The sequence below is a fragment of the Cygnus olor genome, chromosome 3 (assembly GCF_009769625.2).
Source record: "Cygnus olor isolate bCygOlo1 chromosome 3, bCygOlo1.pri.v2, whole genome shotgun sequence".
NCBI lineage: Eukaryota > Metazoa > Chordata > Aves > Anseriformes > Anatidae > Cygnus > Cygnus olor.
Genome location: NC_049171.1, coordinates 69,618,841 through 69,645,472, shown reverse-complemented (window position 1 = coordinate 69,645,472; position 26,632 = coordinate 69,618,841). Strand labels below are relative to the sequence as shown.

Genomic DNA, 26,632 nt, shown 5'->3' with positions numbered 1-26,632 from the left:
CAGGAAGGGTACATAAAGGTGATTTACTTTTCACCTTTTTCTGGCTTACTGCAGAAAAAAATGTAATTGAACTTCAACTGGTCTCTGAATTATTTTGCCTTCTGTTAAGGTAGCAGAGAGATCTTTGATAGATGTTTATTATGATCCTGATGGAAGATTTTATGCTGTGCGTCATGAGAATCAAGGGAGAGAAAAAAGAAAAAAATAGACTTTTAAAGATGGTTTCTACTGCGTGCCATTTCACCTCTGTGGTTTTTCTTGCTGTCTCTATCCCAAGTTCCCACTTATAGCATCCAGTAATCCACAAGCTGCCATCACTCACCCCTTGCTCTTCATTTTCACCCTCCCCTCCAAGTATTAATCCAAAACCAAGAACTCAGCTGCTTTACCATTTTCACCAGTTTTTCTCCACAGATTTTCTACCTATTGAAAATTTTCTCTAGCCTTTGAAAGAACTGGTACAAGACAAGGTAATTTTCAGTCGAAATGAAATTTCATGACAGATTCAAATGGTCCTCAAGGTAAAAATGGCTAAGAGAAATGAAGTAATGTTATTGGGGTAAAGTAATTGGGGTCTACAAAATTTCTTGAGCGCTTTCAGTGGAGCTCAGCTCAGGACATATTTCCACCCGCTGGGCTCGATGTACGGCGTTCAAAACAACAGACAGGGCAGTGGAAACATCCTGGTTGTGACTGGAAAGCCCAGAGGGTTCGGGATCCTTTTCAACGGGACAAAGAGGTCTGTGTTTCACTGAATGCCAGGAGGATTGTATTCGTTTGCCAACTTGCGGGGTTCACGGAGCCGAGCAGGAAAAACATACATGCTGATAAGGAACAGTCTGCTGGCTTTTGCAAATCAAAGAGGCTGAAAAGCCCTAATAATAGATTTATTGCTGAACAACATCCTTTCTAGTTATTTACTTCTGGACAGATACAGGATGGTGGGCATCCTGTTTTAGTCCACTTTGTGTGCGTAAGTAGAACCCTGGAGCGATTAACCGCAACCAAGCGCTGACCAACAATAAGTTGATGCCACACTGGGGGTGACAGGCTCGGGCAATCCGCAACGGGACCACTGCATTATTTTCCACCCCTGTCGCACAGAACTCGATCACGACCCGAGGGAGCCGTGGCGGCCCTGCCCTCCTCGTCCCCCCGTTCCCCTTAGGCCGGGCCTCCCTGACGGGCCGCCGCGCTCCCCTGCGCCCGGCCGCACGGGGGCGCTGCGCCGCCGCCCGGACCCGGCCCGGCCGAGGCTGTGGCGGCGGCTGCGGGGGCTCCGCTGCCCGGCTCGGGACGGGCCCGGCGGCTCCGTGGTGGCGGCCCCGTGGGGCCAGCGGCCCTCCGCCGCCTCCTGGCGGCTGTGCTCCCGGCTGCCCTGCCCTCCGCCTGTCGGTTTTAGGCAGGGATTGGGTTTTGAACCTCCACGAGGTTCACCTGTGAAGGCAGGCACCAGAAGGAGTAGGGATAGGCAGGTGAAGCAAACGGCAGGTGTTAGGCTGCGGTCTCCCAATTAGCAGACAGTCATTAGGGGGTTACAGTCCCCCCGTTTCGTTTTGCTGCAGAATTGTTCCTAAGCCCTTCAGTTTCTCACCTCAGGGCACAAATAGGGGGTCTGCACGCATGTGGAAAAGAAATCACAGCATTTAGGTGGTCCCTGGATCTTGCTATCCCCATTTCTCAAAAAAACGCACTGTAATTTCTTCTGCGCTTTTGTTGGAGGTTTTTAAAAATTGTTCTAAGTGGACTTAAGTAAGTTTTTGTGACTTCTTCCCATCACAGTCCTTTCCGTGCATTAATCCAGTAATGCATCGTGGCAGTGTGGATATTTTTAGCATGCAGTTTAGGATAAACTTGATGATACTTATATGCACAGCAAGCATGAATCCACATTCGTGCTCCATACGTACAGTGTAACTTCATACACCTTAGGGACTTTGACTTCAGAGACATATAAATGCAAGCCTCTGGCTTGGAGCTATCTTTCTTTTGGCTGCACATAGCACCCAGTAAAAGTTCATATCTGGCACGTCATTTTTGAGGTGTGGCAGAGTTATAGATGGTAATACGAGTTGAAGTTTCACAAATGAGTATGTTAGAGACATGTATGATTTCTCGAGTTCCCTCACTGTACATTGTGCAAGCATTCAGTTAGCTGAGGCATACTTAACTTTTGAATCATAAGGAAAATGCCACTACCCAGCTTGCTTGCAAACTCGTTTGCTTAGAAGCCTCATTGCATCAGCAGAAACAACAGTGTGTCTTTAGAGTGCTGTGTGGAGCACGATGTTTTCTTTTCTTCCTTCAGTAATTTAAATGGTTGGAGCGATATTTTGACAAGGAAGCAATAAGTTCATTGTTATGGATCGCTTTTCATGTGAAACCGAGTTTTGGAATAAAGTGATGGTGAGTAAACCATGTGAGCAGGGAATGGGGGACTATTTTTGTTCTGACTTTAATTCAGCAGTTTCTGAAAACTAAGATGGAAGTGATTTTCCTGTTCTGACTGCAGGGTTGTATGTTTTCCATTAAATGGGAAACATAACATATCGATTAAAGCAGGGGGGAGATAGCAACAGGCATGCTCACTGTCGTGTTCCATGAGAAAGCGGAATGTGAATGCTGCGTTAACAGCGAGATACAAGTCTGATTCACAGTTAGTTGTTACGACTTCTTCCGAAAGGGAGACATGTCAGCTGATTGAATAGATGTATTTTGTCCAAACAGCTGCTTTTAACGTAATAGAAACCTAGCTTTTCAAAATCATTGTGGAATTGTTACCTATGAATTTAAAGAGGTGTTTTGTTTTGTTTTTGTTTTTTTTTAGAGAAAAAGGAAAAATAAAAATAAATACTAATTTCATTTCTAGTGGCGGAAAATTTTTTAAATGACTAATTATGATGATTGTCTTTCTGGAAACTGCATTCTCTGTATTAACTGTTTTCTGCACGTTCTGTATATAGCCATTTTTTTTCTCTTTTTTACCATCAGAATTCAAATAATATTTTGGTCATTGAACTATCAGTTTAATCCAAAGAGGGATGCATGTTTCTTTTCTTTTTCTTTTTCTTTTTTTCTTTTTAATACAAGTTCATAGACTTTACCCATAAGACTAAAAAGGCCAGACAAAATAATAGGTGCCTAAGTATAGGGAGGTAACCAGATGCTTAGCTGCAGGTTAGGACAAGTAAACTTTATTGTACCTTCTCTTGTTGCTGATGGTAATCAGGACATTCATATTAGCCTGATGAAAAGGAAAAATCAACTGGAGGTTTTCTGAAGTAACTTAGGGATCACATTTTTCTGAGGGAGAAAGGCAGCATGATCTACTTGGTAAAGCGTATAATCAGTGTGTCTGGCTTATCTCCTCAGGCTCTGCCACAGGCACACTTACATGAGCTTGAGGGAGTCAGCGTACAACCAATTTGACTACACTTGCTTACAAAGTGAATTGTACTTTGTTCACATAGTGAGCTACCCCCAAAAATCTTTGTTTCAGTATTTTTAAAATATCAGTAACTTCTGTCTACTCCACAGGGCAACTGTGATTCTTGCTTCGGCAGTGTATTTAGTCTCTGATGACACCATTCCAGCCATTACTAGCTCTTTCTTCCATACTCAGCATTGCTGTTAAGAGAGAATAATTAATATAAAATGTGTTCCAGTCTGAGAAGACATATTTGTATTCCCTTCTTTTAAAAAAAGCCCCGAAAGTAAGTGTTTGGCTGTCCAGCTGCTGAAGATACGGGCGTACACAAACAAGTTGCATTTTAGAAATGTATGAGCTATGCTAGTCTTTGCCCATATAATTTAGTTCATGTTTACAAGCTATGAACTTCTCAATTTTGCTGTCTTGTGTAAATGATTTGTACAGAAGTCATTAGTTTGTGACTGCAGGTGTGCAAGTAGAAGTGATTATCCTGTTGAACCTTTAGGCCATGATCTGGTCATAAACCAAAGGTTTTGCTACCTCTGTGGCTGCCTGAACATGCACACTGAGCATGTTCTCATGCGGGAAAGCTACCTTCACAGTTCAGTTATTTCAGGTGAGCTTGTGTTCATGGCAGCTTTGGAAATGTTTCTCCTTAATGCTTTGATAACTGGTTGAAATACTTCTTAAAAGTGAGAGAGCAGCTCAGTTTGTTCTTTTTCTGGAGCGGCTAGTTTTCCCCTGCCTCTCTCTCCCAGAAGAGTAGCACTTCGTCCTCACTCGCCTGTGGTCTCCTCGCGTCAGTATCAGTCCTTCGTATTGGATTATAGGACCGAGCTATGTCATGTGTCAAAGGTAAAAAGAAAACTCTTTGAGGGATGCTAATGCTTCAGTGACAGTGCTGGAGCCATTCTCCTGATCACAGGCATTTTACTTACCTCAGTTTCAGTTCTGTGCTTTGATAAAGAAATTCAGAATAACCAGCATGTCAGGGTAAAACGTGTAACAGTGGTGGGAAGGTGTGTAATGCTATGCTCTGACCTTGAAAACTGGGCTGTGGGAGGGAGATGATCAAAGCATAATGGCTAGTTGATGCAGGACAACCAAATCCTGTGGAAAGATATTTTTTCCAGTTCCTGTAAGATGCCGATTTTCATCCATCTCGTGGGCTCGGGAGTGTCCTTGCCATCACTGCCATCAGCTGAAGCACTTCATTCGCCATGCAGCCAGTCACCAGCTACATCTCCTGGTGAAGGGAGGGGTCTCAATATAAATCTAGAGTTGTTGTGGCTTACCAATTAGTGGTGTTCGAAACAGGCTGTGGGAAGTTGAGCTCTAAATAATTGTTGTCAGGTCACAGATTCAGCGGGTTTTGTTCTGTCTGTCTAACCGTCCGAACAGGATGTGAGGGTGCTTGCTGCGGGCAAGTCCAGTGTCACTCCACTAAGATTTTTGGGACGTAGTTCAAAAACTTGGCTCTGCAAAACTGTAAGTTAACTGGAGGTGTTACCAGTTTCACCATACAATGGAAAGGGATCACTCTTTCCTTTAATTAAAAGCGCTAAAGCAAAAAGTTACTCTAGTAACTTGAGCGCTTGTAGGTTTTAAGCATGGATTTAAAAAGCACAGAAGAAATCATGGTTTAAAGAGAAAGTAACCTTTCTTTTGAACTCAGGTCTTCCACAGCATCAGATATAGTTGGGCTGCATCTTCTCCTTGTGACACGTTTTGGAAATGCTGATCATAGTCAGCTTCTCTTGCCAAGATGAGGTTCCCAACGTTTTTGAGAGGCCTGCTCTTGTCTACATGCATTCTGCCAACATCCAAAATGCTTTACCCAGGGACTGCTGATCCGTTTGCATGATAGGTCATGGTCCTGCTGCTTTTATTTTAGTAAGGTAGTTGACAGCAGAACATTCTGGAATACATTCCATATGCAACTATTGTGGAAAAATATCTTTTTTTCCCCTTCCTCCTAATTCTTACTCACATTTTGCTACCTCAATTTATATTTTGCATTTCTTTTTCATCCTGTCTGTGGAACTAACCAAAAGCATTGCACCTGCTGCACACCCGCGTTTGTTTTCTGTTAAGCCATCCAAATTCTGAAAGTCCCAACCCAATATTTGCAGGTAATCTGCTCATCTGGAAGACAATAACTTTCTAGGATCAGGTTGAAGGCTATGTGCTTCCCCAGAGAAAAGACACATATATTGATGTGTTTATGCTTTGTAATAATAATATTTGTCCATGTGAGAACGTGTGAAGTTTTTTTCTTCTGCCACACCATATGGCTTATGACTATTTACAATCCAAATAATAACAGCTGCTGCTGTGTAAGAGAAGTCATTTTTCTGAGCTGGAGATGCGCTGAGTAGTGAATGACAAAGTATATGTCCACAGATGTATTCCAAACATCCTAATTTACCATTCAACATCCTGTCTGTCATTCTCTTTTTGGAAACTGTTGGAGCTGTTTTTTCCTTGCTTAGCTAATGGGGAGAGCTTTGACAGCTTGGTTTGGGAGTTTTTTCGTGTTTTGTATTTTACTTTTATATGCTTATAGAGAATCCGTGTCAGACGACCTCTTTCCAAAGAGGAGAAGGGAAGGACATTCTGGTTGGGAGCTCAGCAAAATGAAACTGTGAATCATGCTCTTAATCCCTTTCACAGAAAAGCAGTTGACTCTTACAATCAATAGCTGAGAAGTTTCTAGTTGGGAAAATAAACCAGATAGTCTTTAGACCTTTAAAACACGGGTCACTTACTGCCCTTTGTTGCTGGCATGCTTGGTCTGGATTTTCACAATACACAGATATATACATACCTTGTGTATTTCTCAGCTACCATCAGCCATTTCGGGCTCCTATCTGTTGTCTGTTTGAGGCTCTTTTTTTTTTGTGGTTGTCCACTGGGCATGTTGATGAATTCCTAAGTTTTTGTATCAGGCTTTGTAGTAGGTGACTTACCATTGTCAGTCAGTCCTGTCAACAGCAAGAGGACAATTGCAAGATACCATACAATTGGTCTGCATACCCGGCCCTTAGCTATAGGGCTCTGATTGGAAATGGCATTTAAACCCCTGCCATTTCCGTGCCTGTCAGCAGCTCTCCGGAGCCGTGGTTCTCTCATATTTGCACCGAGTCGCTCCTGTGCCTGCTCTTTCCCAATGGGTTAGACGGTTGGCACATTGTATTTATTATGACTTATCTCAGAAAAGCATATTCCAGGGAGGATGAAATGATCAGGGGGGATATTCTCCAGGCATATTCTTGCTGTCACACAATCATCTAACAGTGCTCATTAGCTAAAAAGAATTGCCAGTGTCCTGCAGTTGACACTTTGTCCCCCATGAAGTTTTGCTGGTAAATAAAACCCTCTGGATTTCATCCCACTTAGGAGTGCCTTGAAAGGGGGCTGTGAATGCAAGTGATCACACTGTCTAATAGCATTACAGTGGAGACTTCTCATTGAAAAGCCTTAAAATTAAGCTAGATTAATTGCTTGGCGTCATATAACAATTTCTATCATTTATGCTTAGTTTTTTTAAATGTGTCTGTAAGTACTCCTGTGTCACTGGGGATTTTTCATGTCAGGGCTACAGATACCATAGAAACAAAAGGGCTGAAAGGAACTTTCTGGCATAGTTGGGCTGGCAGCCCCAAAAACCTCACTGCTTCGATGGTTACAAACAACCCTTCAATTTGGATGCCTTTGTGGTCGCCGTACCCAGAGATGTTTTTAACTTGAATAGTTTTCTTCCGTCTGCTTGGTGCAAGCAGCTCTCCATCTCAGACTCCTTTTTAGTAAGGTGAACGGCTTCTGCTCGTCTCCCCACGTGTGACGGATGCTCTGCTGCACGATTACACCAGCTCTTACGGTTCCTCTTCCACGACTGTGCAGCGACCAGAGGGGTTTGGAGGAAGGAAACCCCACTGCTGCCCTGCAGAAGCGAACAGGCACTTACGACTCACAAGAACGGGCTGGTTCCACAAGTGGAAAAAGTGGGGCTCCAGGAAGATGCAGGTCACATCCCTCTATAGTAGAGCCTGAGCGATGCTGCTTATAGTTAATGAAAAATCTCCTTTGTAAACCTGCGGGCTGTGATGCGGCACCAGGCAGCTGCGGTTCCATAACTCATGTGCTGAGTCAGCTCCTCCCGATGCGAGTGAAGGAGTTACCGGGGAACGTGCTCCTCGGTGTGAATTTCATCTCGCTTGCCAGAGATAAATGGGATTACCAGAAATATTTGTATGGAAGGCCATAAGCGCAGCCTTAATCTACATCGGGGCTAAGGGAAAGAGCTTCTAATGTATTCGTAACAGAAAAGCGGTGATAGGTACTGTCTCCTGGCCCATTTCTGCTTCTCTAGAAGAGACAAATTGCTTCGGCTTTCTTGGATCAATGCAGCTCTGCCTGGGTTAAACTTGAAGCTGCATGAGGAGAAATCAATACAAAAAAATATGACAACAAAAATGGCAGATGGGAAAAATTGCTCTGTATAAACTAAGCCTATGTTTTCTCGTGGCCTTTGCCTGCCAAAGCTATTCCATGAGCAGTAACAATGGATTGCATAAACAAATTTCAGGGATTGATGGAATTTGATTTCATGCTTTGTTCTTCCTAGCTGTCCGCGATGTTAAGCAGAGAATCCATTTCAGTACCCACTATGCAAAATTGTAGAAACAGCTGGGATTATTTACTGCTAGGCTGCTGCCTAGGGATAGCTGGGCTTGTTGGCAACTCCGCGTTAGAGCAATCAGTGTCAAGAAATCTCCTAGTGAATAAAATTGCTTTGCTGACCTGTGACATGATTTGGTGCCATTAATACCAGATGTTGAAGCCTCTGCTCCTCCTCTGGTTCTGCCCTCAGTCCACACCACACTGAGATGCAAATTTGCTCTTGAAAGCTGTCCCTGCTTCCGAAGCACGGGGCTTCGTTTGTAGAGGAAAGCTGCTGTGTTGGCTAAACTGAGGGGGGAAGATCCCTAAGAACTGTTTCTTGGTGTTGACTTCGTAAAAGCAAAAAGCGTACAGCAACACTGGCCAAATGCAAAGATTAAATTTACACCCATTCCTTTCTGCTGCCCCCTGGCTTTGGAAAGCTGTAGAAATAAATCACGGAGGGTCTGTGCTCCGCTGTCAGCCTTGCGAGCTGGTGAAATTGAGTCTCTCCTGCACAGGGGCAGCCTTGCATGCTAAAATTGCTTCGCTTTGGGACGTCACAGGCGCCTGCCTTTTGGCTTGGGACCAACAAGCTAGAATTTAAGACAGCCATCGCTCGAATCCCCTGCACTTGCTTTAGCCTAGCAAGTTAGAGCGAGAGGCTGCATTTGGACAGCATCCCGGTGAGTCAGTGGGGAAAATACGGAACCAGTTAATATCAGAGACCTGTACCTTCGTGTGCATCCCAGTGTCCTGCAGGTGCTGGAGCAAACCTCTCAGAAGCCTCCCCCCGGGCGTTAGGCTCAGTGGTTTGCCCACAGCCCCCAAACGTGCTTAAGCAATAACCTTGCGAAAGCACGTCCACGAGCACCAGGCAAGCAGCTCCAGCAGCGATCCTGCATGCAGGCTGCTGCCTGGCATGCCAGAAAAGGTTGAGCAAGGGATGAAGTAAGAGGGAATTTGGGGAGGTCTTCCTTCCGTCCTACTCGAAAGCAAAGAGGATGGTCCTTCTCCTTCTGTGTCTTGTCTGGAAGGGATCTGCTTTCCTGTGTTTTCACGGACTGATGTCTCGAAAGCTCATTTTGTTGGAAAATACAGCGTAGGGGTAACAAGACAGTGCAACGGCAGAACCTTACAGGAGAAGAGCTCTTTGAAGTGCAAATCCCGTGTCTCCCTCCTTTCCCCTGCGGAAGACAGAACGACAGCGGGGCTATACAATCCTGGGGGAGCCTCGGGCCCTGCTGTACCATAGGAAGAGCATTTTGGGACATGTCCCCTGGCATGGCTGTCACTTGGTGCCTCGGGAGCACGACGCTGCCAGTCAGTGCCCCGAGCAGCAGCCCTGGCGGGTTGGAAGCTCCAGCACAAGTGGCAGGGTTCACATGACCTGCTTTATGGCGGGTGTTTGGGGTTTTAAATGTGCACGAACTATCAGCCTAGGCTAATTCCTGCAACACAAATTGCACTTCAAAGCGCCGCTGATCTCATCATCCCTGCGATTTCGTTCCTTTTATTGTCAGTTTTATCTGAAAAAATGACGTGCAGCTCCCCACTTCCCGCTGTCACAGAGTGAACTTACCTTCCCCAATACCTGTACTAAAGTGGTGCTGTGCATCCCCTGTGAAAAACCTGCAGCTGTTACAGGAATGTCTAGCATATATCTTAGAAATCCATTCTTTTGCCTCTTGATTTAATAGTCTTCTACGCCATTATTTCAAGAGGGGATGTTGCCTATTTTTTATTTCTCGGGTTCAGCAGTTAGTGATAAATGAATCTCAAGAGGGAAAGTAACTGAAGATGATGAATAGAAGAAAAATGTTCATTATTAGCTCAGGCAGAAAATGAATCCCTTTTCAGAAATTCAGGAAGTTGATAATAGTGGATTTTTTTATAGATGATTACCCTCGTGACAAATCTATCGCTTTGCCTTCCCAGACAAGTATGATATGTTTTGTCTTTTTTTTCCTCTTGACAAAGGAATTCATGACATAATGTCACCCTGTTGGAAAATGTGTATGTTTCTGGTAATTACTGGAAAATGATGCTGTTCTTAATTTCCATATTACGCAGGGTGGTTGTGATTAAAAAGTTAGACATTGACATGCAAGAAGGTGCTGGGATAAGTCAGTTAATTTCTCCTAGCTGCTGCAGACATTTCTCTGCAAGAAGACACTATGCAATTTGTGTATGCTTTTTTTTTTTTTTTTTTAACTGCTTAACAGCAATCCCTGTACAAAGTGGAGCTGTAATCCCATGCAGATGCTGAGTTTCTTTGCTATCCCAGGGAAGGTGCCCTTTCCCTCATGTAAATTTTTTCCTCATCAGGAGGAACTCTGCAAATATGTTTTGTCATTGCTGCACAAATCAAAAAAGGCAGCACTGTGTTCTAAGCCACTTCCAGATCTATATGCCATATTTTAAGGGGTCTAGAAGTGAAACTCTGTGAGCACCCGTCCCCCTGCAGTGATGTACTACATTTGAAACTCATGCAGAGAACAGCATGTCATGCTGTCCTCCTTACCTGTGAATCAAAATAGTATCTCTGCTCTCTTAGACATACCCTGTCTTTGGACTTCTTTTAATATTTCTCCCCAGATTGTTCTCCAGTGAAGTCAACGCCAAGGTGATGGAACCACCTGTGGTTGCACGTACCGGCTGCTTCTCGCTGTAGGCTTAATGAGTGAAGTCACAACTTGTGTTAAATCTTGCCCAGCCCTTCATAACTCCTCAGCCCATTGAACATGTCACATCTGGCCACCCTTAGGTGTGGTTGGCATCTTTATTCAAAAGATGTGACAGCATGCTTACCTAAAACTTCTGCCAAAGCAAAGGACCGAAGCAAAGCTAAGGGTCAGGATTATCCTTGGAAATGGGAAGAGAAGTCCAAAGTCTCGACCCTGAGGATTCCTTCCAAAAAACACTGGGAGAGAAGTATTTGATAAACTGGGGAAATCAGAAGAAGGACTGATCTCTTGTCAGTTCCCCAAAATAAGGCAAGGTTTACATTAATGGGTTGCTGCAACATAGGCAAGCCCTATGAGTTTTCTGAACTTGGAAAGGCATTTTTCTGACTGGTCATGGAAGAGAAGATATCTTCTCATGCAGTGAGAACTTACAGTATTTCCACACATTTTCGATTCTCAAAGTAAGATGAAAAGCCCAAATCCTGGGTAGGATCATGAATTCACAGGCTAAAAATGATTAAGTAAACAATGAATCACGGTATGTCTTTTTGTTTTCCGTCCCTTTCCCTCCCTTTTTGCACATCATTTTGCCAGGATTTTTGGTTAAAATTACTTAGGTTTCAAAAACAAACAAACAAAAAGACATCCACAGAAAATACAAACTTTCCCCATCAGTTCTGGCATCAGCAAATCCAAAATCTTTTATAAAGGTAGGATGCATTTATTGAAAACTGTGTAGTCAGCCTTACTCTACTTCCGAAAGTAGTCCCTTCGAATCTATGGAAAGTGCAGATAAAATCCAGGTCAATAGTCCCTTCCCTGGACTCTGGCTGATGTCCATGGTCTGAGGATGCAAGGTGAAAACCTGCTACACTGAGTGGCAGCTACAGCACGATCTGGGTTGAGCAATCATGTTGATTTTTGTAGCATGTGGCCCAAACTGTTCTGAATTCCTGCATCTGAAGGGAAAGAAAGAGGAAAATAGCTTGTGTTAAGTGGCTGGAATAAATTTCAGTAATCTCACAGTGTTATAATTGAATGATTGATAAAGGAAGAGCACGCCATAAAATGATGTGAAAAAGATGAATACTGTTCAACAAGATTAGTATGCTAATAAGGGGGATTTTTTGCTCTGAACTAATTATAAAAACCAATTCCTGCAAACAGCTGAATAGGCTCAAGTTGCTTCTTTCTGTTTTTTCTTTGCCATTGGTTATCTATTAGCAATAAAGTTCATTATTTGCTACATAATGATAAAATGAAAAGTGGAAAAAGGAATTGTCATCAATTCAAGGGTGATTTTTCTTCCTTTGTTGTTGTTATAGGCATTCTGGCAGCTTCATTGAGCTTTCAAACATTCAAAAAGCTGTATTTAAATCTGAGGTCTTGGACGCAGCACAGAAAAATTTCCAGCAGATGTTTCTAGCCTGAGCAGCTACGTGTGGTGTTCCTGGATCTTCCCCGTGCCTGCGCTCCCATGAGATGGATGCTGGATTGCTTTGGGTTATTGGAAGGGTTTTGTCACGCACCACTGACAAAAGAAAGGACCTTTCTAGTACAATTCCTGTGACTCATGGGTGTGCCCAGGTGGCCAAGAAGGCCAATGGCATCCTGGCTTGTATCAGGAATAGCGTAGCCAGCAGGACCAGGGATGTGGTCGTCCCCCTGTACTCTGCTCTGGTGAGGCTGCACCTCGAGTACTGTGTTCAGCTTTGGGCCCCTCACTACAAGAAGGACATCGAGGCCCTGGAGCGTGTCCAGAGCAGGGCTACGAAGCTGGTGAAAGGCCTGGCACACAAGTCCTGTGAGGAGCGGCTGAGGGAGCTGGGGTTGTTCAGTCTGGGGAAGAGGAGGCTCAGGGCAGACCTTATTGCTCTCTACAACTCCCTGAAAGGAAGCTGTGGGGAGCTGGGGGTCGGCCTCTTCTCGCAGGTAACTAGTGATAGGACTAGAGGGAATGGCCTCAGGTTGTGCAAGGGGAGGTTCGGGTTGGAAACTAGGAGACATTTCTTCTCAGAAAGAGCAGTCAGGCATTGGGACAGGTTGCCCAGGGAGGTGGTGGTGTCACCGTCCCTGGGGGTGTTCAAGGAGAAGTTGGATCTGGTACTTAGGGACACGGTTTAGCGGGTGACATTGGTGGTAGAGGGATGGTTGGACCAGATGATCTTGAGGTCTCTTCCAACCTTAATGATTCTGTGATTCTATGGTAGAAGCTCTCAGAGTGGAGGTGATGGAAGCACAGAGTACTTAGAGGTCTGGTCCAGAGGCAGACAAAGACCCTCCATCCTCTGCTCTGCTGGTGGTGGTAGGGGGCAGAGGTAGGAAGCAGGTGGTTCTACATCGATGGGACAGATGTGTGGCAACTGTCTCAAAAGATGTCTCTGCCTCTTGCAAGGCCCGCCTTTTCAAAGTTACCTTGCTTTAGCAGTCTTTGTCTGATCTCACCTCTCTCATCTACCATCAGAGGCCCTTTGGTCCTACCAAAGGCTGCCTAAAATTTGTGCTGCCTAAGAGGAGCCCTCCTTTATCTTTCAGAAGCATCTGTTCGCCATCTAATTTCAAAGGATAATTGAAAATGTTTGGTTGTTTTTTTTTTCTTTTTCCCCATGCCTGTGCTTTTAAATTTCTTAATCACTTCGTTGTTTAATTTTTAAACTTTTAGTTTTAGTCCTTTTTTTTTTTTTTTCTGAGAGCACAAATACTGCCTCGGATTGCTGTATTGCAACATATAGCAGAAATTTATTAGTTAATAATACTCCCCCAAAAAACTAAATCCTCATTCTGTTTAAGTCAGCGCAACGATTAGGATCTGCTTTGCTTCACCAAAAAAAAAAAATAAAATTGGCTCTTACAAATAGAACAAGAAATAGTTAACCTTAGTGGATTCCCACACATCAGTTTGGGTCATTTTTTTCTATTTTTTCCTCTAATACTATAAGTCCCTTGACTGATGCTGGGATGCTTGCCATGACAGTGTAATTTCTGACTTACAGATATTGTGTGTGTGTTCCTTGATGCATGCAAGTATAACTTGAATTCTCCTTCCCCTTACTCCCCTCTGCGCTCCCCCAGCGTTTTTCCTTGTCCATCCAATAGTGATGCAAAAAGGAAGGAGAGCTACCTCCTACCATTTCCTTCAAGACCTGAAAAATTGGGGTGCATATCCAGCTGGTTACGCTTTGAGTTTATGTGGATTTTTTATTCTCTTAATTTATAGGCTGATGTCAGGAAATGCTTTCCTCTTACAGCCAGGCACAATCTGCTGCTCTTAAAGAAGAAAGAGGAGGGACCCTGGGAGATTTTCCCTTCCCTTCCCTTCCCCCTTTTGAATTGCATGGGTACATTCCTTTCAGGTCCTTTAAAACTCGTGTTTCAAGGAAAAGGAATGGAAATTTTGCAGTCCTTAGATTAGAGGGGAAAAGCCTTGAGAAAGACATATCCAGTCAGACCGTGCTGAGCTTACAGCAGAGACTGCTTCCCCTGGGCACCTCGAGCTGCGTTAACTCGAGCCTGCTCGATCGGAAGAGCATCATGTGTGCACCACAGCAGCTTCACCATTTGCAAAATGTTAATTCTGCCGTGTGGCTGGCCTGCGTGCTACACCACTATGCGTGTTTGAAATCTGAGGCAAGATCGAGACAAAATCTTTTTTCACTAGAAAACTGGGGGCTGCATCTTGGTGCTTCTAAGTAATATTTTGGCCCCAAATTGTTCTCTTGCTAGATATTTGGGAATGAAAATGATTTTCAAGAAATGATAGAAATTTGGAAAATAATGTTTAGGTTTTCATAGTTCCCCAAAATGTTTGAACTCTGGAAAATTTATCCTCTACGAACTAGGAATACAGATGATGTGAGCCTAGAAAGTAAAAGTAATTGGAGGTGTAAAGGTATGAAAATCAAGAGGCTCCACTAGAGGTATTCATGCCACATGATAGTTGCTATTTTTCCCTCTGTAGTAGATGCCTATGGCTGTGTACATGTTTTGGCTGTATGCATTCAGTTACTGTAAAACTGGTCCTACTGAATCCAGAAATCCTGAGAACTCAGCTGAGAGGTTTTGAAAAATCTGTGGATGTTCAGCTACAGCTGCAGCAAATACAAACTCCACATCTATCATCAGTGCAACACTCTGGGGGGGGGGGGGGGGGGGGGATCTCATCTAAAAGCAAGTACAACGAGTCTGATTTGCCTGAGTTTCTTCTTTGAACTTAGAGAAAAATGTTCTCCACCTAGGTGAGCAAGAGCCAGCTGCTTTCTTGCATATACACATACATGTCTCGTCCTGTAGAGTGGGCAGAAAGTGAGTCGATGCACTGCACTGAGCAAGTGTAATTTAAGTAGCAGGTTTAATTACAGTCTTAGAACTGGATTGTCAGGTTTGTGACAAATGTGTTGTAATTTCCACTGCACTTTTAGGAGTCAGCAAATGTTGATCAACAGGTACTGCTTACTCTGGCTTTCTGAAGTTTTGGTTTAAAATAACCGTGATCAAACCAGTTCTGAAAGCGAGGTATATATTCATTGGGTTCTTAAAGTTTTGTTTTACCAACTCCATTTTTTTCACAGTACATATTCTCAGTAGCAATAGGCACTGCAAAATAACTGCTATAACAAGATAAATAGGATTTTAAAAGCCAATACCTTTGAGTGCTGGAAAAAGAATTAGAGAACTGAGTAGCTCTTGTACAAATTTAGAATTTGTCTTGACAATTGTTTTCCTGAAAATCAACAGTATGTCAATAACCAAATCCTATTCAGGGAATACGTCTTCAAACCATTCAACAGACTATTAACTATACATTTTTCATTAAATCAATCAGAGCTCAATTCCCACAGCATTTGAAAAATCTTCACTTAAATCTCCCCCTTAGTTTTACAGTATGAGTGAAGCACCTGTTATTAAAATTATTTTGCCTCCGGTTAAGAGAAAATAGCGTTATTAATGCATAAAGTAGAAAACAGTGCACAAGCACTTTGTTTTTAGAAGTCATTTTCTAAACATTTAATTTGTTTTATGTCCATTACTTCCACTGAAAATGTATGCCAAAGTGGGAATTATATTTTAGAAATAAACCTTTTTTCCTCTGTAAAACACATTTGTGCCTTCTTATGAGGACCTCTGGAGAATGAAAGCAAATAGTTGATTCTCAGGGTGATTTTCATTTGCTCAAAAGATGTAATGAAAGTGAGGGATTTTATTTATTTACTACAGCAGGTGTTAATTTAAAATGTGTTATTCAAGCTAAATGGGTAGTTGCTTTTCCCAGCATCTTTTGATTTTCCAGAAGACCCCCAATAACTACTTCCATATATTTGAATGTTTATCTGTTACTGTTAAATCAACGTTAGCAATAGATAAATTACTCCATAAGACATTTAAAAACTCAAAATCTATCAATTTTATTTTTTGTCCCTTTTAGGCACATTTATCCTGTCCCTAGCAGGAACCCGGGCCTCCTTGATTTTTCTTCCCTCTTTGCCTCCCCTAAACTTTTGCAACACTTCAGGCAAATCCATTCACAACAGCAGGATTTTTATCTTGGTTCTTTTCTCCGATATTTGAATTCAAGAAGTAGTTGCTACATCATGTACTCACTTTTGATGTCTCTGATGTCAAAATCCAAGCGGGATGCACTGAACACGACCTTGGTCTCTTGTCTCATATTTGCCCCGATGTTTTTCATCGTGCATGGATAACAGAAAACAAAAGGGCTAGTCTGTCTTTTTCAATTGATTAGTACTTTCTGTTTTCAAAAAACATTTGTGGGACAAATACACTTACCATGTGTTGACTCTCTGTGTTCTTTCTCTTTGGAAAATGTTGTGACCACCTTGCCAGTTTAAGTCATTACTTGAGAAATAATTTTTAGTGCTTATTTTTCCAGTTACATTTGTCAAGACCTATGAAATAACTGACTGGAAAAAATGTCTATTTTCTCTTCCATTTATATATGAGCAGATTTTTGCTTTCCTATTCCTAAAATTAGCAGTTTTGTTGTGTGAAAGCGAGGATTGAGCTTTTCCCTAGGCATAAAATGTTGTGAACTTGTCTCTTGGCTTGACTTGGCAATTGTTCTTCCTTAGGACACCCTGACTCCTCAAACAGTGGTCCTCTCAAGCCCCCTTTGCAGGATGCCTCTAGAAAGAGAAATTGCAGCTTAGGGCACCCCACCACAGTGAGAAGGGAACAATGCACGCCTCCCAGGCCTTTGGCTTTTCCTTATGGCATTAACCAAAAAGCTGCCTTGGAACCAGAAGATTTGGGGGATGGTGCTGTAAGAGAGGTACTCATATGACTTTTTGTTGCAAGGTAGAAAGATCTTCAAAGAGTCACAGCAGAACTATCCGTGGTGGTTTTGCACTCTACTAATACTGATGTTTCTCCTCAAGTGCTAATGAAAGCAATAATTAGATACCTGTGGTCTCTTTCTGATATTTATATACATTCTTTTAGGTGCTATTGTTCATCCAGAAGCAATCCAAAGAAAGGCAGGCTGCCTGCTGTCATAAATACTAGCCCATGGTTTTGTCCTTAGTGACCTAAGGGGTACCATAGGTTGAATTTTTATTAGCAGTACTTCCCCAGTAAAGCTACTTTCCCTCAAACATCACATATTAAATTGATTATGCATGTCATTTTAAAAGTATGTAGTTGCCGTTTGATTTATATGGTCAGACTGCCTGCCAGCTCAGCAATTTCCATCCTAAAATAACAGATCCAAAAAACCCCAAGCCCCACAGTCGGCTGCTTCATGTTGTAATGAGTCAGCTGCAGATATGTGCAACTACTAATTTCAGCCCATTTGTCCGAAGGGACAAGCAAAAACATGCAATTTTCTAGCAATTACAATCAGTGCAGAAGTACATGGAAATGGTCGGCAGAAATACCAAGTAAACAATTTAGACCAGGAAGCGTTTTATGCTGTTTTCTGCACTCTCTCTCCACCTCTCCATGTACGTGTGTTTCCAGTAAACAACTAAATGACAGAGACCTTGTTGGCCAGTTCTAGCAAAAAGCACAAACAAAATACAAAGCTGGTTGAGTTCCATGAAGTTGCTAGAGGTTTGCAACTGAGTGCCTACTTATGTGAACGGATAGCGGCAAGGCAGTACAAGCTTTAATAAAATCTCTTAACTTCACAACAAAATGAATGAAGGATTTTGTTGGCAGCTCTTCCGCGTGTAGTTATTTCAGATGTAACCCAGACAGACCTGTGTGTGGCATATATGTGGTACTCTGTCACTGAAGAGCACAGAGGCTAGTAGAGTAGCTGCAGGTATGGCAAATCCAAGTGTACATTCATATCTGACAGCAAGAACAAATTGGGAGGCAGCCCTCAAAGCTAAACAATGCTGGTACACACTTCAGGTGTATAGTATGCATCTTGGGCTTAATTAAGAAAAGAAATTAGTTTACTCTTCTCATAGTTCAATGTATGGAGCTTGCTGACCTCTTCAGGGTATTGTGATAGGGATACCCGGCGTTGACCAATGCGCCCGAATGTTGCAGTCCTTTTTTTGTGACTAAAACATTAAAAGTTATAAGGTAAATTGAGGGTTAGAAACAGCATTCTCACAGTTCTCCAATGGTAGCAGGAAACAAAAAAATTCAAACCATGCAGCATGGCATCTGGGAAATATTGGTGATAAGAGGACAGTTGGACTAGATGATCTTGTAGGTCCTTTCCAACCTTGTGTTTCTATGATTCTATGAATGGGAAGCAGATCTCACCTTGTTACCTCCCCATTTTGACACAGGAAGGTCACCGGGAATTCAGACACCCTTTCTGAAGCCACTGAGCCAATGAGCACCTGACAGTTGCTCCAGATGCCACCTTTTATCAGTCCAATCCCTTATGACCATAATCACGTGTGACTTTGTCGTTTTAAGGTGATGTATAGAGCCTGGTACTCTACTTGTATGCTGTTTCTGCTAATGATGCATAGTTAAGCCCAGAGCAATAGTGTAATGAGGCGAATCCAATAGAGTTCATTTGCGGGTCCTGCGAACATCTTTAACAGACTTTGCATTTAATGAGAATATGGTATTGATTAAATTAGATCTACAATGGCATAAGCAATAGCGCTGAATTTCCAAAGTGTGCTCTGATTGAATTACTATTTCAGATTTAGGCTCTAGGGTTAGAAATGGGGTGAATGCATACCCATAAATAGTGTTTTCCTGGCATCATTACTAATTAGTATAATTATATCCCAATGTCATTTGCTTAATTTATGAGTTGGCAGCATGGCTGAAAGTAGGATTTTTTTTCTTGCCTTTTCTGTTTAGAATTTGGTTATTAGGATGAGGTCGTTAGTTTACAATTAAGTCACTTTATTTCCTCTAGCACTAATATTAATGGAACACTTCATCATTGAAACCCATATCTTGCTTCTCTGGTAAATGGAGAAAGGAACTCCTATGGGTTTTAGCTTCCCACTCCATCATTAAAGCTGCAGGAGGAATTTCTTATATGTGTTATACGAGACAATGAGGCAATTTCTTATGAAGTCATTTCTGTGCATGCATTCCCACCTCCATGCCCCCAGTGGGCTCCTTGGGTCTTCCCCCCATTCCTCTGCCAGCACAGTCTGTCAGTTCAGATGTGGAAGAAGACTTTGCTTTGTACAGGAAAAAATGCGAAAATCGGCTTTAACTGCAAAGTTTTAAAAACCCAGATCAGCCCTAAGCATTCAGTTCTAGGGTATGTGCTTGGCAGTGCTTGACATCAGCTTCCTCTGATGACAGCCTGTCTCCTCGATGCAGAAGGGCAGCAAGAGAGGTGTCCTGTGCTTTAGACCACTCTGTGCTACCAGTGTGCAACGTAAATGAAATCCTATTGTTACCACAATGTAATGCTAAAATAAAATAAAATAAAATAAAATAAAATAAAGGAACAAAAAGGTAGGAGAGATTCCTTTTTTCCCACCTTTAAAAAAAAAAAAAAAAAAAAAAAAAAAAAAAGAAGGCTCAGGGCTTTTTATTGAATGTACACAGCACGATCTGTTTGAACTACCCAGCTGGCTGTGTTTGTAGTGTTCCCCTCTAGTGGCAGGCGTGCAGAAAAGAGGAGAGCAGCTGCCTGCTGCAGGAGTTGCTGGGGAGCAGAGCAAGGTCTTCACTTATGGAACCAAGCAGCAAAAGTTCGTGTCACATTTTAGGATGCAAATTCATAAGGAATTGGCCTTGCTTTTTAAATACTGTATTTTCCAGTCATATCCTTTTGTAGTTTTTCTTTTTTTTTTTTTAACCTGGAACTAAATGACCTACAGCTACAAACTACTGCCATAAAGCACGTGTTTCCCTTTTATGGCCCCCTTTGCCAGTAGTATCTGCTCAGAGCACAAGGCATCCTGTTACCATAAAACACTATTTTAATTCCAATTCAGTAGTTGACTTTTGAATTCTAAGTCATTCTAGATCTGCTTTAAAATAATCCCAAATCTAAGAGAATGTGTGGTATGGATTTTAATAGTATAGCTGTGTTTCACATGCATGCAGTGATGCATGTCCCTGCATATAAACTATAAGCCTGAAACTTCTGACTGGGCATCTCAAATTCATTGAAAAATCCCCTCATTTCGCTTTCTAATTGAGGTCTCGGGTGGTTGCTTTGCATCAGCGACCATGTGAGGATGTGTCAGAGCGGTGCCTCTGCCAAGGCTGGCCTCCTTCCACCCTCTATGTTTGCCCGTCAGCCTCCAGAGACGGCTGCACTTTGAAGAGCTCTTCCCCTGGGCAGGAAGATTAACCCTGATCCCAGTTTGGGGGAAGACAGAAGGGCTGTAGCTGAGCAGCTGGCAGGGCTGTGAAAGCTGCTAAGTGGAGAGCTGGGGGTATCGCCTGAGTGTGGATGTCTTGTCCTGGCAGTCCCTCGTCCTCCCCACATTCCAGCCTCCTGCATTCATCTCAGATGTCTTCCAGGAGCCTTCCCAGGAGAAACAGCTGCCTCATGCTTAAGAGAAAGAAATACTGAAAACTCATGAGGTTTTAAATCTTGGGGACTGATGCAATTTCACTCCTTTGGCAATGCAAACAGTATTTAACTCATCTCTTGCCACAGTCAGGGGCTGAAGAATTACCCTAAAACTTTTTATTGGCTTGAGTGAAGCGTGGTAGCATGTGGGATCTTGATGTGCTTGAGGGTGGGCAGATTGCTGGTATTAAGCCACATACCCTAACAGTATTCAATAAGCTTTGTTAAGGAGGAGCTGCAAGTGATGTGATGCTGGCACATGAGCTCAGATTTTCAAGTCTGAGGTACCATAAGCTTGTTCACCTAAAGGTGACTACTTAGTAGGATTGCTGGAAGCATCCCCTGATAGGACAATAGATAGATCATTTAGCAACTTACATTTGTTTGTCCCTTTGAGGCCCTAAATAACTATAAAAATAAGAAGTGGGGGGACTTTCTCCCCTGCAATGGCCAAAGTCCTTACTATAATGCCTTTGGAAGGGACAGTCAAAAATTAGTCTGGTATAGGGCTGACTCTGAGCGATTACTCATGGAGAGAAGCAGCAGCCTTATGGGAGCCTGGCAGAGAAGCTGAGGTCTGAATGTCCACACACACGCACATGTTCATGCATGCATTTATGCAAGCAGGCAACTTCTGTGTTGGGCCTGTAGCAGATTAATGTTAATCGTGAAATACAACGTTGGGTAGGTATTTTGCATCAGAGACATACTCTGCCATTCCTATAAGAGTATGGTTCAGCTTGTGGTAATGCTTGCAGTGCTTTCAGTCCAGTGCAGCTCTTTTGTGTCAGTGGCTCTAGCATAGATTTTCCCAGAATGTAAAGGGGAGCAGGTACTTGAAAGCAGGGTGCTTAAGACATGGAAGAAAAATTAATTGCTGTGCTATATTCAGTAATTTTTCTAGATAAAGAGAAGGAGGAAGAGATGACTGATAGTTCCTAGAAAAAGAAACAGCAATTCTTCATTAAAATAAAAATAGGAGCCAAAGTTCTTTTAACTAAATGCATATGAAGCTCTTTTTCTTTTATTCATTTCTCTCAACTTGCTTGTTTCACACATTTGACAGCATTTTGAAGATAGCTCTGTTTGTTGTATCTCCTACCACATCATTTAATCAGTTTTCAGTGTTGTGCCCAGGTCGCTGCTGTCAAGTATTTGCAGGAGTGCCAGCTGCTTGCTTGGCACTGTCTAAGCACTTGAGGATGGCAGCTTGGACAACTGGTAAGAGAAAAGGAAATAATAGCACAGCTTAAAATCAATATATTTTAATAAACAGCATGTCATAAGTGGATCTCCTGGGTTCAGGTAAAGCAAGGCTTCTGGAAAAAAATTCAAGAGAAGGGGTCATGTGGGGCAAAAGACAAGGAAATTCTGGAAACCTGTAGGCAGGAGAGCTGGGGAGAACTGGAGGAAAGGAAGGATTAGAAGGTAAGATAAAACTTAACAAGCAGAAGATAAATTAAAAAGCCCCAGAATTACATTGAGCTGGGAAGGTGCTGACATCTGTTATGATTTTGGAGGGAAGCCAGTGGTGAAACTAAGAAAGGGTTGGGGGGAGAGGAAGGAAAAGAGGTGATCAAACTTCCAGGCAAGGAACGTGTGTTTGTTTGGCAGCGCTTTGATTTGTGTGCCTTTGTGCATATGGGACGCCAGAAAGGAGGAGTGGAGGCTGCAGTAATCAAGATGGGATACAAGCGAGAGATGGAACAAAGGATTGCACTCTAAGAATGGAGATGAAAGATTTTGAAGATGCTGAAGACATAAGTGTCATGATTTGGAAGTGGTTTGGTATGGCTAAGGGGGAAAGAGTCAAACACAAACCCCCAATGTGGGCCATAGTGACAGAAAGGGGAGCGGTATTGTCAACAGCACTAGAAGAGTTTTGTGAGGAAAGGTATATTTGTGTTGGCAGTAATCCCTCAGAAATGACAAGGAATTAGAGATTTTCTTGGATAGCTAATTCATACTTGAACGGTGATTTTTTTTCATGGACGTAGTACAGTATTAACTCCCAGCAGCTGAAACATTTGAGAGCTAATTTAAATAGCTTTTCCATAAATCTATACAAGCCTTATGTTTCATGACATAACTTGGTTGAAATGGTTGTCAGTTTTTGGACTATATAGGGGTAGGAGAAATAAATGTATTTTAAAGGGAAATGTAATTGGAAGATCCCAGCAATTGGCAAGGAAATGTAAGGCAAAACATTAGTACCTTAAGTACATACTTTATGTGTGGATATGCACGTGCTCCCTCTTTGGGTGGCTTGATTTCACAATAGCTGTATCTCTTGAATTTCCAAAGATTTCAATCTTTCTTTCTATCTGTCTTGCTTTTTCTTTTTTTTTTTTTTTTTTCCTCCCCACTGGCACAAAATAAAAGTAGAAAGCAGAAACATAATTAGTTTAAATTTTGTGAGTAGTTCTTACACAATTTAAAAAAAAAAAACAACAAAACCAAAGGTATCTTGTCAGGGCTGAATCATTCTATCTATACCAAAGAAACAAAACAAAGGTAGTATCAACTTGGAGCTGATCAAATAGGATGGGTATTATTACCTGTAATTCCTTCCCGGTTGGTTCCCATGGTTCTCAGGATGAAGCTGTCTTTCAGCCACTATTGCTGTATCTACATATAGCTGTTTATTCCAAGAAGCTTTGCAGTAAGATGTAAGTTTTCAGTTTTAGTCTACACAGCTGAAAGTCATTGCTGTTTCCTTCACTGGCAACAAGGTTTAATTTCTCTGGCAGCTGTCAGGTCCAGGGCAACTGGGAGAAGCAACCTCATAATGAACTGTTACGGGATGTCCAGCTGGGAGCCTTGCAGTGGTTTGAGAGTCTTCCATCAATGCCATGGCAGCACCGTGACTCCATTGGTAGACAGCACGGAAAGCAGGAGATACCAATACTATCATGGCATTCACAAAAGTAAAAAATCAGTGAATTTTGCATTCCTCGTCCTCTCTGTGCCTCTTCTTTTGCCTTCCTCTACTGGATAAGTGGTGTGGTGCTCACTACCAATGCCAACCTGGCTTTTCCTTCTGGGGAGGTGAGGGCAGACTGGGGGGCAGCCACACTTCTGTTCCGTTCCCCCTGTCCCGGAACTCCCGTTTCTGTTCCCAGTAAAAAAGGCGGAGCACATTTCAGTCAGTGAGGTTGGTGGGAGCAGGGTGAGGATCCTAAGGAGCTGGGAGGGAGTGAAAGAGGAGGCTCCAGCACCATTTTGTGTTTCAGGCTCCACGCAGAATGAAGTCCCTCAGGGGACACACCTGGGCTCCCAATGAAAGCACATCGTTTAAGAAGCAGAGGGGTTAGCACAGAAAAGAGATTCCTATTGCCATTGGGTTACTCATAGGAACCAGTCTACTGTGTGACACCTCAGATCTAAATTCTTGAGCAGTGTGGTGTCTTTTGTCTTCTTTTAACATACAGATGAATGTACTGTTTCTTTTCAGTGTCTTGGTGGAAAATAAAGTTGAGTTTAAAAGGCTGAAATGTATTTATAAAACTAATGCTTCCTCCAACTGGGAGTTGGAGCAATTCCTGTCCTGTAGATCCTTGTTAACTACTCAAGGACAGCTGTGGCTGGTTTGTGATAAGAGAGGATTATTCACGCAATCTGTCTGGAATACAGATTGCATCCTTTATTTTTAAGCCATTAGAGGAAGACATGCATATGAGAGGTGGAAGGAAATAAAAATGTAAAAGTTCTAGGAAAATCAGCCCAGGTCCTGCCCCTTCCCTCAACAAATGTTTCCTTGTGCAACATCAAAATTTTTCTTTCCTTGTCATTACTGTGTGTTATCATCAACTTACAGCATTCATTATTATTATTGAAGAAGACTGAGCAGGAAACCCCCCATTTCCAAACCAAGCATTGTTTCTAATCCAAGCAATCAGGGTATTTGATTTCTTTTAAGGAAATCAGTCTAATTTCCTGCTAAGCCTTCTATTATAATGGATGGGAGGGAGCTGTAACTACTGCTGATAGTGTTACTTTAAAGTGTTTGTCTGCTTTTGCTGTACATACAGTTTCACGTTGCCAGGTTTGTATGTGTATAATGATTTGGGAAAAGGAGCCTCAGAAAGTTTTGATGACTTCCCTGCTGAACCAGCGTGTGCTGTAGCACCCCTTGCTGACCACCTCCTGGGCCATGGTGCAGGGTTTGTGGCAGACAAAAAAAAGACCAGAGAGCAAAGAGAAATGGCAAATGCAGAGAAGCGCCACATCTGAAGTCACCACTTCATCCCCAGGTTGGCAGTTGCTCTGACTGCGATGGACGAACATTCCCTTCGTAGCAATTACTCGCAGAATAATTCTCCTCTAGGACATAATTGGGTCGCTTGCAGTTGGTTTTGCGATCTGTCTGTTTTGAAGTCTTGCTTGAAATGTATAAATGGGTCACGAGGATTTAAGTCCTGTGGGGAGCTATTTTCAGGGTTAGATCAAGATCTGTGAGCATATATTCACAGAGGCAGGGCTTAAGGCATGTAGCCCTGCGCACATAGATTGCCTGCTGTCAGGGGGAGGGCTGTGCATACTGGGACAGATTGACTTCTTTCCACTTGGATAGTAACAAGAATACAGGAGCATGCTAGGGCAGCCAGGATAAATTGAAACGAGATTACTCTATACGTGTTGCTGGGAAATGCAGAACGAGCATCTCCATTCATCTAACGTTTCTCCACTTAGGCATTCAACTAAGGAGGAATGAGGGACTGCAGCTTTACTCCCGCTAAAAATAAAACAGCCCTCGCCCTCATCTCCCTTGTTTGAAAACAGTGCTCCGTGGTAGTATTGCTTCTGCTTGGCTGGAGCAATAGCTCCCCATCTTTTTTCCTTCTAGTTTAAGTATTGCTCACCTAAGTGCAGATTTGCTTATCGCGATCATCTATCCTTTACAAGAACAAGACTGGTATTTTTTTAAGGAAAAAAAATTACCTGAAGTAGTTCTAGTTCAAAGCTCAAATCACTGAACTCATTGATTTCTTCTCTTGCTCTCTCTCTGAGTTCATTTGTTCGATCATCTCCAAACGTTGTGTTGGGGGATATTTGGGAACCAGAGCTTACTTTGCACCTGCAGTATCCGGGACCAGAGCTGAATGATCGGGTCACTTCTTGACCACTACCTCTGCCTCCACGTACCTCCCTCTACCATTAGCTGTTGCACTGCAGTCCGTGCTCTGCTCCGACTGCCTCTATGGTTCAGCTCTGTGTCGTGTTCTCATTGCAGTGACTCAACTTCCAACACAGGCCTAGAGCACAGATTTTAATGCCCGAGAATCACTGGTATCACCTGCACAGTACAGTGCCAGGGATTTCAGCATTGAGCTCATTCAACCTATCAGTTATATTGGACTGATATTAGGACTCCCAGATACAGTCTGGTGAACAGGGTTCATTTTTGTCTGTCCCTTAAGTTATGGAGGGACAGTTGTGAAAGCAGAAATAGCTTGACTTCAGCATTTTGTTTGCAATGGTTAGTCAAATCCAAAGTGGATTTGGCTAGTAGGGAGGCTAGGGGGAAGGCAGCACATTCATCATCATTTGTGCAGAATCCGTCAAGAATTACATTTAAGATGCGATAGTGGCTTCCTTGGCCAGCTCTGTCTCTTTCATACATGCATGCACACACGTATATGGATGTACACACCCCCTTCAGTCTTTGATACAAAAGAATTTGTGATGCTTGCTTCACTCTATGTACATGTCCATCCTTCCAGGTATCCCATATGCTTCTGGGGAGCAAAGCAACGTTACAGTGCCAGCTGAGATCTGTGAACAGTTGTCCTCCTCTGCTAAAGCAAACATAGTCTATATTCTGATGAGATGCCATTTCTCATTTACATCACCCTTCTTACAGTACTGCTTCCC

At 42.7% G+C, this 26,632-nt stretch overlaps 1 protein-coding gene and 1 long non-coding RNA gene across 11 annotated transcripts in view; one reads left to right on the top strand and one right to left on the bottom strand.

Moving 5' to 3' along the window:
• The window catches only part of LOC121067872 (SAM and SH3 domain-containing protein 1-like), a 553,101-nt gene that overhangs the window by 361,029 nt on the left and 165,440 nt on the right, over positions 1 to 26,632 (top strand). For 2 of the 10 annotated variants that reach the window (XM_040552771.1, XM_040552760.1), the window contains exon 1: positions 2,095 to 2,406. The exons of 5 other annotated variants lie outside the window; for them this stretch is intronic. In XM_040552771.1, coding sequence (XP_040408705.1) covers positions 2,362 to 2,406 — 45 coding nt within the window. In that variant the 5' untranslated portion in view covers positions 2,095 to 2,361. Of the gene's footprint in view, positions 1 to 1,882; positions 2,407 to 26,632 lie in introns of those variants that run through there. 3 more of the 10 variants (XM_040552765.1, XM_040552767.1, XM_040552770.1) reach the window with 3 other exon arrangements.
• LOC121067878 lies at positions 21,578 to 24,334 on the bottom strand. Its single transcript, XR_005818495.1, has 3 exons — positions 23,317 to 24,334; positions 22,986 to 23,123; positions 21,578 to 21,976 (listed from the first exon to the last, which is right to left on the bottom strand). It is a non-coding gene; the product is annotated as an uncharacterized LOC121067878 (long non-coding RNA).